This window comes from Gavia stellata, chromosome 9 (assembly GCF_030936135.1).
Source record: "Gavia stellata isolate bGavSte3 chromosome 9, bGavSte3.hap2, whole genome shotgun sequence".
Classification (NCBI taxonomy): domain Eukaryota; kingdom Metazoa; phylum Chordata; class Aves; order Gaviiformes; family Gaviidae; genus Gavia; species Gavia stellata.
Window position 1 is genome coordinate 35,935,435 of NC_082602.1, and position 13,579 is coordinate 35,949,013.

Below are 13,579 nucleotides of genomic sequence, written 5' to 3' on the forward strand. Positions count from 1 at the left end.
CTAGCATCAGCACTTGATTCAACGATTCATCAAAGCATTTCTGCCTCTTGGGACAAGACACATAAAAAGCTCACCCTTCTGTCTTATTCTCCAATCATTATTCTATACATTAGCCTACACATTTCCTCCCAGCAATATAACCAAATGCTGTTAAAGGTTACTCAGTTTTTAAAAAAAGTATAGGCTCCAAAACCACACTTGTCCATTTCTCTGTGCATGAGTTATTGTGACAAAGCTACGTTATGATTTACTATATTCCTCACAACAAATGAAGAAAAAAAGGTGGACCAACTGCCATTCATACAATTTGTTTGCATAATTATGGTACTTTTGAGCTGCTGATCAGCTCTATAATTTGTGCTTCAACTGATCTTTCACTGATGACACAGGGAAACAACACCTGTTCAGTGAAAGGATGCTCAGCCTGTTATCTCCTCTCTGTTCATTACAGAAGTCAGTTTTTCCAGGCTTCCATGATTTCAGGTTTTTTCATTATAGCTTGACTCATTTCACAGAATAAATATAGCCACCATCCAAGCAGAAAAAAACCCAAACAAGTAACTTGTAGACATGTAAATAAATCCTTGCAGTTGATTACATTAGTGGCTTTTTGTATGTTATAGACACAGATCCACATACTAAACAGGACTATAGTCTTCCACTATTTTAGCAAAAAAAAAAAAAAAAAAAATATTGGGAACAGTACAGGGGAACTACTGTCTTGGAACTGAGAAGAAGGTCCATATACAATACTTCCATAAAGGGCCAGAAGAAATGCACAGAATGTGACAAACACTAGATCAGATTCTTCCCTTGCACATTTTCACAGCTTCCAAAAAACAAGCAGTTCAAGGACTTGGCTAATTCAGGAACAGCCTTGGATAAACTTGTCCAATAGGCAGTGATACACCTATTTTCCATGACTGTATCTTACCTCATTCAGAAGCTATTTATACTTTACCACTTAATAATCTGTTGAGGTTCCCCCTAATTCTTCTGATTTTTTCCAACAACTCTTTTTAAGATAAGAATACATACATTACTAAAAAAGTGGATGACTATGCATTTACATAGCAGCATAATAAAGTTTTATGTTTCCACAGAGAAAAACTGAAAAATCAGTTCTTCCACAGCACTATTTAAGAGCAAGTATTATGAAGCAACCTTTAATTAGAAAATCGTTTGCTATGTTTTTCCTCAGGACATCAATTCAATTCAATAAGAACATGCTGACATAAATATTCTTAGATGCCAACAACTTTGCGTAACATCAGTACTTGACTGCACTCCAAAGCACAGAGACAACCAGGTCAGTCTTGAAGCTGAAATCCCGTAGCAACTGACCAAAGGTTTTTGAGAGGGTTGAGAAGATCTCCAAGGGAACTTCAATTTATACAGGGAAACTAAGAGAAGAGGGGATAATCAATAGTTAAAGAGCCCATGCAGAAAATAGTTGTAAGCTTCTATGTCAAGATAAAAAGAGAGATTTGAAAAAATTTCACTCACAAGCTAAATTATTTTTGATTACAGGAGCAACAAGATACTCAAAACCGTTCCTAGAATATTAAATTACTTGGCAGATAGCAAATATACTTCTACCTTACCATATTCCCTGCTCGCCAATGAGAGCAGCACTGAAGATCGTGATGATGCTTCCGTAGAAAAGGCAAGTTTCATCACCGCAGGGACAACGCCAACTCTGGGACTTGGAAAAAGTTTATTCCACTACGAAATTTCTACCTTGCTTTTTGTTAGAACAAACAGAAGCCACCACACCAGTCAGTAATCAGCACTGCATCACCAAAATCCATCGCAGGACTCTCCCAGCGAAACCTCAAACTAAATCCTTGTTAATGAACACATGCTATTATTAGTGCTACTGCAGTCTCCATCAGAGATGCAGAAGAAGGAGCAGAGAAAGCAAGGAGGAAAAGGCAAAATTCAGAAAGACCCACTGTCTTGAAGGGTACTGAAACACCAGTTATCACTGGTCTCACAGTGGCACTAACTAGAGAGTGCCCAGAAGTTCAAAGCAATCTTTGGTGTCAAGTGTTCAATGGATTCCCTGTCCTGGAAATTACCTATTCCCCTTTCTCACATAAAATCTTGATGAAAAGATGTATAAACATTGCATAGGTGCAAAAAGAGGGCCTTCTTACACACTCACTGAGTAATAATCAGCTTCATGGTTCACAAACCTTTTGTTAATATTGTGAACTGGTTTATAACTTTCCGCATTAGTGTTATTTTCAAATAATCACCAAAATTCTAAGTCTATTCCTAAAATTGCCTTTTAATGTAATAAGGTTAATATTAAACCAGTCTAGCAGCTAATATAGGCAGACAGTATATTGTAATGCCAACAACCTAAGAATATATTCCAAAAAGAAGTTGTTAATATATCTCATAATGATTTTTGTTGGATTCTGAATTTAGATGTAGACAGGTTTCTGAATATGAAGTGTTCAGCCAAATATAAAATGAAATACTTTTCCTAAACTAGAAACTTTCCAAACACAAAAGTGTGCAGGACTCTCCCTGAAAAGGAGGTTCACCTACCATACACAGATATGTTAGCTTGCACAGATGAAAAACCAAATTTAATTTTTAGTGAAAAAAAAATTCCTTGATGTTTGCCAGTTTAAAGCCCAAAGCAGACTTGTTACTACCCTGATAAAAAGGCCTGTGTATAGGACAGAATTTCATTCTACCTTTACTCAAAAAACTGCTTGGCTCCATAATGTCTGCAGGATATATTAAAAAGTCTGAACAAGAGGAAGAAGAAAAAGTTTGAGGCCTTTCAAATAGCATTTTCCACCCTTCCTCTCAATAATTTGCATCGGTTTTAACCAACTTGGTATCTTCTGTTCTTAAAAGTGACTCAGATAATTCTCCTCCCACACAGATTCAGTATTAAAAAAAAAAAAAAAGGCTTCTAAACTACATCAAGATACATTTTTTGTAAAGTATTCTTCAGTTTACTTCCTGCAGGGATGAAATACAAAATGCTTTTGATTGAAGCGTCAGAGCTTTAGTGCCTAATAACTGAACAGAAAGACCTTTTTAGCCAGATAGTCACATAAACACACAACATAATTTATTAGTGCTAAAGAAGGACCTAAATTAAAACCCATCAGCATCAGATTGAGTTTTTACATTTACCAGAAGCTTCAGAGAGGATCTTATGTCTCCCCTGGAATATTATACTAAGCCTGCACAAACATGACGCCAGAGAGAGAAGATAAAGGCAGAGTAGGGAAATACCTATGGCAAGTAACAAGGAAAAAGAGGAGGATAAAAATCCATTAAACTACTAGCAGTAAACAGAAATCCATCTCCTTCCTATTCAACAGCAATTCCCATGATAGACTTTACATCTTAAGGTGGTGGAAACCTGAACTGTCCTTAACACATCTTTATAAGCTTTCCTCACCTAGACTAAAAAAGTTCCATGGGTCATGAAACCCAAGTCTACACCAAAGCATGCACTCTGACCCAAACAGAGATTAGATGAACTGAGAGCTAACTGCTATTCAGAACTGAACTGCAAGCAGCCGTCGTGATTTTGCCCTTGATTATTCATGACCTAATGATTGTATAAAAAAAAAAATAAATCCATAATTCTAAACAAAGAGTAAGTATATGAAGTTCTTATCACCTCTCTGCAGCAACAAAATTTTCAGAGCAAAAGCATGGTGGCATATATGCTGTATCTAAGCATTAGGGCTGAAATACACTCATCGTAGCAGACAAATCAAGTCCCTAATCAGGCCAGGTAATGCCTGGTACAAATCTAGTAAATAGCTCAATCTTTCTCGGCATGTTTCCAATTTTTACATTATTATAATTAACTCAATTTATGTCAGTATTTATAAAAAGGGCAGAGACTACTACCTATTGTTATGAGTCCTATTATTTTACAAAACAAAGTGAAATAAATTTTATGGCTTTCCACAGTAGCATTACAGAGCTCTCACAAAAAAGTTCTCCTTACACTCTTTTGAACTAAAGCCAAAAATTATTATGTGGTTTTATTACTCTACCTGGAAAGCAGCCACAGCTTGCTAGGTATCACTTCTGCAAGTATTGCTCTCAAGAACAGAAAAGTCTGACTAGATAGTTGATCAATCTTGAAGTCTTACATTTGCAGTAGATAGAAATGACAGCTCTGAGGTAGCTGTTTCATTAATTCTGCTAATGAAAATGTGCCACCTGCCAGAGAAATGGAGAATTGCTACTTGTTCAGAACCCTACGAGTACTTTCCCCCCCCCCCACTTTCTAGATTAGTATCAGCATCCTGTAAACACCATTTTAAAAGCTGGCTTTATTTATATGCAATGTACTCTCACTGAATCTCAGACAATCAGCTGGTGGGATGTTTTTGCACTATTTCTGCTGCAAAGGTGAGTTCTATCTGAGAGGTATGCTTGTCAATGAAATGTGATTAAAACTGAGATTTTTAAAACCTTCACCTGTTCAATTAAGCAAGACCACAAAAAAATAAGGAGAAATGTGGAAAAAGATACCAAACAGCTTTAAAGCAGAAGATGCTTTTGCCATCAAAAAAGCACTTCCATACCATTATCCCATTTCCAGTGGAAATCTCAGTCCTAGACGTCTTCAGAAATGATGTACAAACAGCAGCTCTACTTAACTCATTACTAACATCATTTTTTTAGTTATGATGGTGCATAATCCCTCTCTCTTCAGCTCAGTATTCTCTGGGCCAAAGCCTGCAACAGAAGCTTACTAAAAACCACAATGCTTTCCCTCTCAAATGGAAACTCCAGTATTTTAATATTTAGAATCACTCTAAGAGACACCATTTCCCGTCATTTAACTGTGCATTAAAAAAAATGTTTTCGTAAAGGTGCATGCAGTGAACTGTACCTCATTTTCACCACAGTCAGAAGGTGTATCCTTGTGTATAGCCATCTGATACTTGGCAAATAAAGTAGCTGACTGGTTGAAGGATGATTTGAACTGGGGGTCCTCAAAGGAGACAGGTACTAACCTCACCTTCAGAGCAAGGAAAATACAAGCATACTATTTTGAGTGCATATAATCAGATAACATGCTTCTGAAGGTAAGGCTAGTGAAAGATCTCCTCCTATCCACTTCAAAGCCTCTGAAGTCAGTTTTCTACTTTAAACACAGTAACAAGAAAATCTCCTACAGGGGAAAGTCTGACAACTAACACTAAGCTTAAACTGGCTGTTGATACTTTCATTAAAGAATAAAAATTGTGTAACACTAGAACACTCCAAAACACCAGTTTATTCAACCTACTTTTTGACCAAGTTATCTAACAAATCAACCACAACTTTTATTCCCATTGTACAGTCTCAACGACTTTTAAAATTTATTATTTTTAACGGCACATCAGTCACTGCCCTGCTTTAGCAACTACATATTCTTGATACATATACTTCTCCTCCAAACTCCTGAATTTTTTTCTGCATAGTATTAAACAGGTAATACATCTGACAGTTAACTATTACACACCACCTGGTCATTACAAGAAACAGTAATGATGTGTAATTTAGATGGAGTGCACAGATTACTTCTTGTAGGGCTTAAATTGAAAGTGAAGAGGTTTATACAACTTCTGTGAACCTTAAACCAACAATTTGTATGTGTGATAAATTTTTACTCACATGTTGGCCCTGATCATGCTAGTTCCTCCTTATGGAAGCAAACCAAAGCCAATGAGACTAGTTATCACGGTGTATGTCCATCTGGTTTTAGTTCTTATGAGATTTGTATTTATAAGGCCCACAACATCTACCTCCAAAAGCCATCCTCACCATCTCTTACCCAATAGCATCCCCAAAAGAGTTTGCACTTTCAGGATGTTGATTTTATTCGATACAGTATTTTACATGCTCCTGACTATACAATGGATATAAAATCCACATTTGTTTCTCCTAGGAAAAAAGACACACGAAATGGAGGAGAAGCTGAGCTTTGCATAAAATTAATTTGGCCTTCTGACCTGATTTATAGTTGGTTTATCGGGTGGGTCCTTATGAATAACCATCTGGTAACGTTTATAGACCTGGTAAGACTCCTGAAATGTGGCTTTGAACTGTGAACTTGGTGGAGATGATCTCACCACCCTCACCTTCAGAAGAAGTTAAAACACATTTATTATTACAATACCATGCAATAATTATATATTTATACGTATACAAACATCACAACAGACAGAAATTTTTACTTCCTGCACAAAGGCCCTAACAATTAATTAATATTAGACAATTCTTCAGCTCAATTTAGGCTATTGAAGGCTTTCATATTTACACTGAATAACATACAAGGTTTTCAAATTACAAATTAAGATAACTAAAATGCCTATAGAAGAACTACACAAATAGTTTTTGGGAAATAATAGCAACAAATGGTATGCAGATCAACATTTTAAAGGAATTTTCTATATATTTTTCAAAATTTTCTCTTTTAGTCTTACACTATACTGAAAAATACTTGAAGGACCTATGCATTCGGAAGACTCGTATCTGTACTCTTTAGATAAAGACTATGTTTTTATTGCAATAATCCCAAGGGGATTTCTAGGTATTTTTCAAATTGAAAGAGGCAGAGGAAACAATGTTTCCATATTCAATTACAAGTTAATTATCACAGGAAGTTATCCATCTTCCCCACCAACATCCTTACACACACAAAAATAAAATAATTTTAAAAAAATCTATAAATTAAAAATTGTTCTTAGTAAAAATGACTGCTCCCTAACCAAAAGAATGATATCACATGAGCAACAGTGCCTTTCTTTTCAAGCGTATTTAAGGACAGGTTCATTTCAAAAAACACGTAATTTTCAGTATGGTTCTAGTTTCACAAGTACCATTGGTTCTGAGCTATTAAAAAAAAAAAAACATCAAAATACCCACACTTGACAGCCATAATAAGGAGCACAAAGACAATCTGGGAAAACACTGCTGGAACCATCCTCCTTTTAATTCTCCCTGCATCTTGTAAATGAAGATGCTCAGACAAAGCCATCATACTTCTGTCATACAACTCATCAGAATATCTGGAGGAGTTGGTGAGATGGATCAATTTCATGGTTTCTTGTCAGTTATTCAGTGAATCTTTTAAGTCATCATCACTACCTCTTTGAATAATTACCAAAAAAGTATTAAAAATTCCATTTCCAATATCATCATTGATAATCAGTAACTACAGGAAAATACTTATATTCAGATAGTTTCCCAGCTTCCAGAAAAAAGTAAAAAGAAAAAAAATGGGTTTATGATTAACAAATGTTAGAAAGTCCAAAAGTCTTCCAGATGACTGTCTCTATACTACTGATAGATTTAATGACAACCAGTATATTAAGCAAGATTTTCTACCATCACTTTTACAGCTTCCAAAGACATCAATACATATCAATGACATTTATAAAGACCAGCTATCTTCTTATCTGTTTAATTTTATGAACAGTTACTGCTTTCTTGTCAAGATTCATTAGCATAGATAGTTTAAGTATTTATACACTGCAGAACTAAATATTGAATCTCTCTCATCATTCAACACTCAGTTAATTCAAAGTCTTTCGTTTTCAAGTCACACTGTAGAAAATCAATTTACAAGTTATTTTGGTAACTCTACTGGTCTCTGCTACAACTCACTGCAAGTGCAAGAGTACCCTCTTGTGGTTACACAGCTGCACCATATATATATATATCATGCAGCACCACATAGATTCCAGGATTTAAACTATAACCATACCATAAAGTCACAGATACTAAACACCTAAGCATTTCAAAAACTCCTTAACTAGACTTTTCCTTAATTTACCTCCAACAACGATGAATGAGACATTACCTCTAATTTGTGTGGTGCATCATCAGGTAAAGAGACAAAAATGAAGTCTTCAATGGTTTTAGGTTGGTTTGTTTTAGATTTAGAGTTTTGCGAGAGGAAAACTTGATCTCCTGCTTGAAGTGGAGAGCCTTCAAACGTGCACATCTGGTTCTGAAGGAGTTTCTGCAGTTTTCTTTCTTTCCGTATGTCCTTTGCTTTTCGACATGGTGGCTTGCTCAGATCAGCCCCTTTGCCTGCAAGGGCACAAGCAAAGAATTAAACACCACATTCTGCTACAAACAAGCAGTTCTTACATAATCACTGAAAAGAAATGGTTAAAATCGTTATTAATTGCAGACCGTAGCTGAACATACATGTCTCTCCCATTTACAACTACCGACAACACCTAATGCCAAGCTAAGTTGCAGTGATTTTTCCTCTACAGCTGTTTAATGCAGCACTTTAATATGGAAACCCCTTGACCACGACTCCACTCCAGAGCCAAGGATCTATTTAAAAACTAAAATGAAAAGACTCCCTGCTAAGTCTGTCCTTAAATCATTTGCCACATCCTCCTCTCAGAAACAAAGAAAAGCTCCTGTTTAATGTACGGTGTGATGGTATACTACATCCAAACAGCTACAGGATCAGCTTGAAATACTGAAAGGAAAAAAAACACAACCACAAAACCTCACAGCCACATTCACAGGGAATTGTTCTACTGCATTAAAAACCCAGGTGGCTACACAACAGACTCCTGTAGAAGACACACACACACACAAAAAAGCATTTATTTTTTGTCACCTGGAATCCTTATGCAGTATACAGAAATGCTGCCAATGCCAGCGCCATTAGTGCCAATGCTACTAATGTCACGTAAAAGAGTAAAAGGCCACATAAGCTTACGTCTTTGCTTAAAATTATATTCAGATTGTCTGTTTTTACTAATCGATTCATTTTTATCAATTTAGCTCCACCTTTAACAGGTCAACTGTTCATAAAGTTCTATTTGTGAAATGCTATTTACTTGAAAGAGAAGTCAAACCTAGAAAACAAACGGATCAGCATGAAAAATAGTAATTAGTACTGCAAGAACTTAGTTTTAAAGGAATATAAATCCAAAAGACATGCACAAATAAAATTATAGAGTGGTCCAAATTCCCCAACAAAGGGACCAGATTAATTTTATAGTTAGGACAGTAATGTAAGATAAAAAGTCAAGATTAAGAATGCCAGTACTAGAAAAACTAATACAGACTTTTCTTCAATTAAAAGAAGAAAAAAAAAGATGGCTGGTCCCCATGCTACCAACCAAATGCACTGAAAGGATGGTTACCAAACAAATAATCTCCTTACAAGCAGCAATTTCCCTAGATGGTATTATTTTCATCAACGCTAATTTTAAATCTGTAAATTTAAATTTGTAAAAATTACAAAAAGCAAGAAACATTTTCCTAACACTCTCAGGGCTGCCTTTCATCTTTCCTTAAGCTTTGTACACCACTGTTAGCTATTCCATGTAGCGCACACAAGTGACTGAACACCATACCTCACCCTAGAAGCTATTTAAGAGCCGTATGCTGGAAACAGTGGTGGGAGAAATAATCCCTTTTCAAGGAATACCTGTCTCAGCCTGGCAGCTGCTGTTGCAAGTTCCAGAGAGAAGGAAAGTTGCACTCAAAATCTCAGCAGCAGCCAGCTAACGTAATAGAAAGTAACTCTAATTCTCCATTTTTAATCCTTTCTTTTAAGGCAGTGGTAGATGAGTTGCAGGCCAAAAAAAGAGCCCTAACATTGAAAAGATTCAAAAGGAGAGGAAGAGTGGAAAACTACTCCCCTACAGGGAAATACAGTCATGTATCTTTCACAGAACAAAAATTGTAACAACTATTATGACAAACTGCTGAAGAAGTCTTTTATGCCATTAGCTTTCTCCTGAAATACATGTATTTGCAAAAGACACACAGGCAACTTTTGAAAGACTTACCTTTTCAAATGGGTAAGTACCCTGAACGGTGAGGTGCTTTCATTTGAGACATTAGGAAGACGACACATTTCCAACTCTGTTAATATTTATAAGAAGTAAAGAAGAATCCAAACCCCGACTTAACTACAGCTTAACCCACTTTAGTCTCTTGGAGGGCTGGAAATTCTATGGAAATTGGTTTTTCCAGAACTCCTATGAAAACATAGTTAGAGCTTTCTTTCCTCCTCTTTCTTCTTACTAGTAACTTATTAGCCAAAAGTGACATCTTTCTTTTCCTCTACCAGCTTCAAACCTTCCCATGGACAATGGGAACAATTATATCCTCCTGCAAACTGGAAATGATGAGAGCGCTGATATTTTAAAAGCTCACTGATGTGTTTAAGAGTGACTCCACCTGCAAAGAATTGCAGCCTTCAGAGCTGCTGACTGCATCTTTGTTTACCAACAGATACACCGTAGAAATTGGCAAAATACTTTATATTGGGATCAATTTTCAAGTATTAGTATGGCTGTAAACTACTCTTTTTAATGTGCACACCATACTCAATTTACAGAGTTTATAAGTGCAATCCTGGGGCAAGTCAGCAGCAAGCTCTTCGTGGCTCCCCCAGAAAAGTCCCAGTCTGGTTGTGCCATGCAGACTCCATGACAGCTGAAATGTTGAAAGCATCTCAGGGACTTGGAAAAGGAGCTAATACCACTTTGGTGCTCTTCAGACATCCTACAATTGAACTAGCAGATTTTATGATCGAGTGTTCTCACCTCTCAGCTAAGGTTTTTGAGTATCTGTTTCATCTGTACAGATAAAATTATTCACCAGAAAAGGACAAATATTATGAGGAAATTACAGACGTTATGTGACCGGTCCATGGGCAAACAAGTCAGAGGAAGAGTTTATTTAAAATACTCATGATATATTTGACAAATGTTTGAGTACTTCATCTGTATCAGGACCTGTTTCATGTCTCATATCCTCTATTAGCTGCAAGTTAGCAAGAAAAACTTCTTAAAATAATGAATGTGTATATAGCCATAAGCAAACCTTTCTTTTCTGTCTGAAACTGTACAGAAACAGCCCATTATTCCTATAGGACAATGATCTGTTTTGTTTATAAAGGAATAAAAATTCAATTAAACTATCTTATTACGCAATAAGTCTACATGTTCCAAGATGAAAACTAAACATCTTTCTATCTGGAAAATTTTAAACTGAATTTGACCTGCTACATCACCTACCCTTAAAAAAAAATTAACGACAAATTAAATAAGCTTTCTGATGCATTTCTTATTCACTTTTATATTTCATTTAAAACCTCCAGAAAGAAAGCAGCAGACTAATGCATATTTCTCCTCTATAAAAGCAAATCCCTGCTTTCCAAAATAGAGTAAAAACAATGTTTCAGGCTTTATCTGCATTTCCGGCATTTCAAGTTTTATCCAATGTTGTTCTCAACATAACTGAAGACCATACCTCACCTTTTTCAAAACAATGTCAGGTTTACACTAATAATTTACCCAAGAGTGCCATCTGCTGTCAATACCCACTTAGTTTGCTACCAAAACAAAGTTTACATAACCCAAAGTTTCCCAACAATTATTATAAAAACAAGAGGGTTTTGAAAATTTGCACAACAAATAGAAGTTATATAAACTATAAACTATGTAAGGGCTATAAAAGTTTTGACTGCATTTTATAAAATCAAAATATAAAATACAATCTTAAAAATTCTGGAACAATTTTCCAGAAACATGTAATAGTACCGCTTCTATGCAGCACTACTGATTTTCTGATCAAGCATTTCTGAAAACTTTCCGTTTTGTTTAGATGCAGAATCGCTTGTTGAGCTGGTGAAAACCTGATCCAATTGGAATGAGTGTCCATTAAGGGAAAAACAACATTATTTTGCTTGAAATTAGCCAGCCTATCGAAGACAAGATTTTTGTGAAGGAAAAAGTACTTTGCAGTTCTTATAAATATTGGCACAATATGTAATAGGTGAGTGAAATTAGGAATTAGTATCACATCCCAACACGTGCAGAAACTCTGAAGTATCCAGTCTCCACTAGGATTTTACCTAACATTACTCGCCATGTATTGGCTAACTGCAATTCAGAAAATACCCTTTATTTTTCTGAAGAGGCTATTGTAGAGGCTATACAAAACTGGAAATATGATCTGTAAGACAAGGCTGCCTCATCTGCAACCTTTGGGCCACAAAGAGCCTGTCAGCAATTCTACCGTCTTTTCCAGTCCTGTCGGTCAAATGAATTATTCTGGCAATAATCCATCCACCCCTTACCATCTTCCTTCCAGAAATCGCCCATGTCCCACAAGAACGCAGCCTGGACACGAGAGAAGCCATAGGAGAGGCACTCTGCGAGCATGTCCTGGTAGCAGTAGTTTCCAGCATTTCTTTTTTCCTTGGGGCCCCTCAAGGACTCCTCTACATGATCACACCACACAGAGGATCATCCACCAGCTGTGACATATGGTCTTCCCTGTCACAACAAGCTACGTGAAAAGCTTAACACCACTGCAAGCAGATGTAGATTCCAGGCTGTCGTGCCACAGCAAGCGGTACCATAACAGCTATCACACAAAAAACATTACAGTCAGATGACTGACAATGAGATTATCCTTTTTCAGGGTAAAGATTCCATGCTCAAATTCAGCCCAAAGGCAGCACTGCAGAAAACTTTACAATTACAATGCAAAACTTTGACTGAGGGATAACTTCCATATTGAAAAAAGTTACAATATTAAAATTAGTATTACAATAAAAAGGCCACCAATATTCGATGTAGTTTCACACGAAACTCTAGAAATGAATAAGCATTTACTTTCAGTTTTTGGCACACGAGAGCTGTATATTGTATAAATACATTGTATAAATGCACCAGGAAGTAAAATGGGGGCGATTGCCTTACTTCTTTTACATACTTACTGTACTTCCTTAAAGAAATGTATTATTAAGTTCAAAGCAAGAAAAAAAAAGTAGAAATTACTACAGTTTTTCATTAAGTTCACATCCTCTTCTTACACTGCTTTTCTAATCTAAAGTTATCCAAAACCTAAAACAAGGCAAGCTCCCAAACAGAAGAAAAAGCTCAACTAGAAAGTGTCATTCTTTATAGAGGACCAGAAGTATCTGTGGTTTTGTTTTTGTGGGGTTTTGGGGTTTGTTTTTTCACCTTTTTTTTTTTTTTCTCAAATCAGCAGAAAGCTACACAATTTCCTTTAAGTCTAAGAAATAAAAACCCAATAATATACTGAATGTATGTGCAATGCCAGTTAGGTCTGTGGCAAATAGTCCATGAAAACATAAGAAATACAGCCTGAAATAAGTTATTCACAGAGGTGTATTCACAGGGTGTAAACAACACAATTTATATAACAAGATGACCTGCAGAAATGAATAAATACAAAAACAATACCTAGGGCATTTTTGTTGGGTCTTGAACTGGTTTCCTACTGCCGCACAAGAGACAAGGTTAAGCCTTAACCTAACTCAGTAACTAGCACTCCTGCAGCATCAGCCAAAGCTGTGTCCAGCCCTTTGTCTTGCACAACCATACCTCAAGGTACATAAAGCCTGAGTCACCACATCTTAGAGAAGAAAAGGAAACCTGGATGTACACCTTACTCTGCACACAAAAGTATCCCAAACGGGAAACTGGTCCCAATGTCCGATGAGATTCAATCACCTTGACCTATCTGACCGCAGTCTAAATAGCTTACAGAAAACTATCAGCTGTAGATACGT

The 13,579-nt window shown here is 36.3% G+C and overlaps 1 protein-coding gene across 3 annotated transcripts in view; it reads right to left on the minus strand.

The window, feature by feature from the left end:
* The window catches only part of ATE1 (arginyltransferase 1), an 84,716-nt gene that overhangs the window by 67,114 nt on the left and 4,023 nt on the right, over nucleotides 1-13,579 (minus strand). For 2 of the 3 annotated variants that reach the window (XM_059820992.1, XM_059820991.1), the window contains exons 6-7: nucleotides 7,850-8,082; nucleotides 4,892-5,020 (exon numbers count right to left, since the gene is read on the minus strand). In XM_059820992.1, the coding sequence (XP_059676975.1) occupies nucleotides 4,892-5,020; nucleotides 7,850-8,082 (362 nt within the window). Of the gene's footprint in view, nucleotides 1-4,891; nucleotides 5,021-5,996; nucleotides 6,126-7,849; nucleotides 8,083-13,579 lie in introns of all 3 variants that reach the window. The other variant, XM_059820990.1, reaches the window with a different exon arrangement.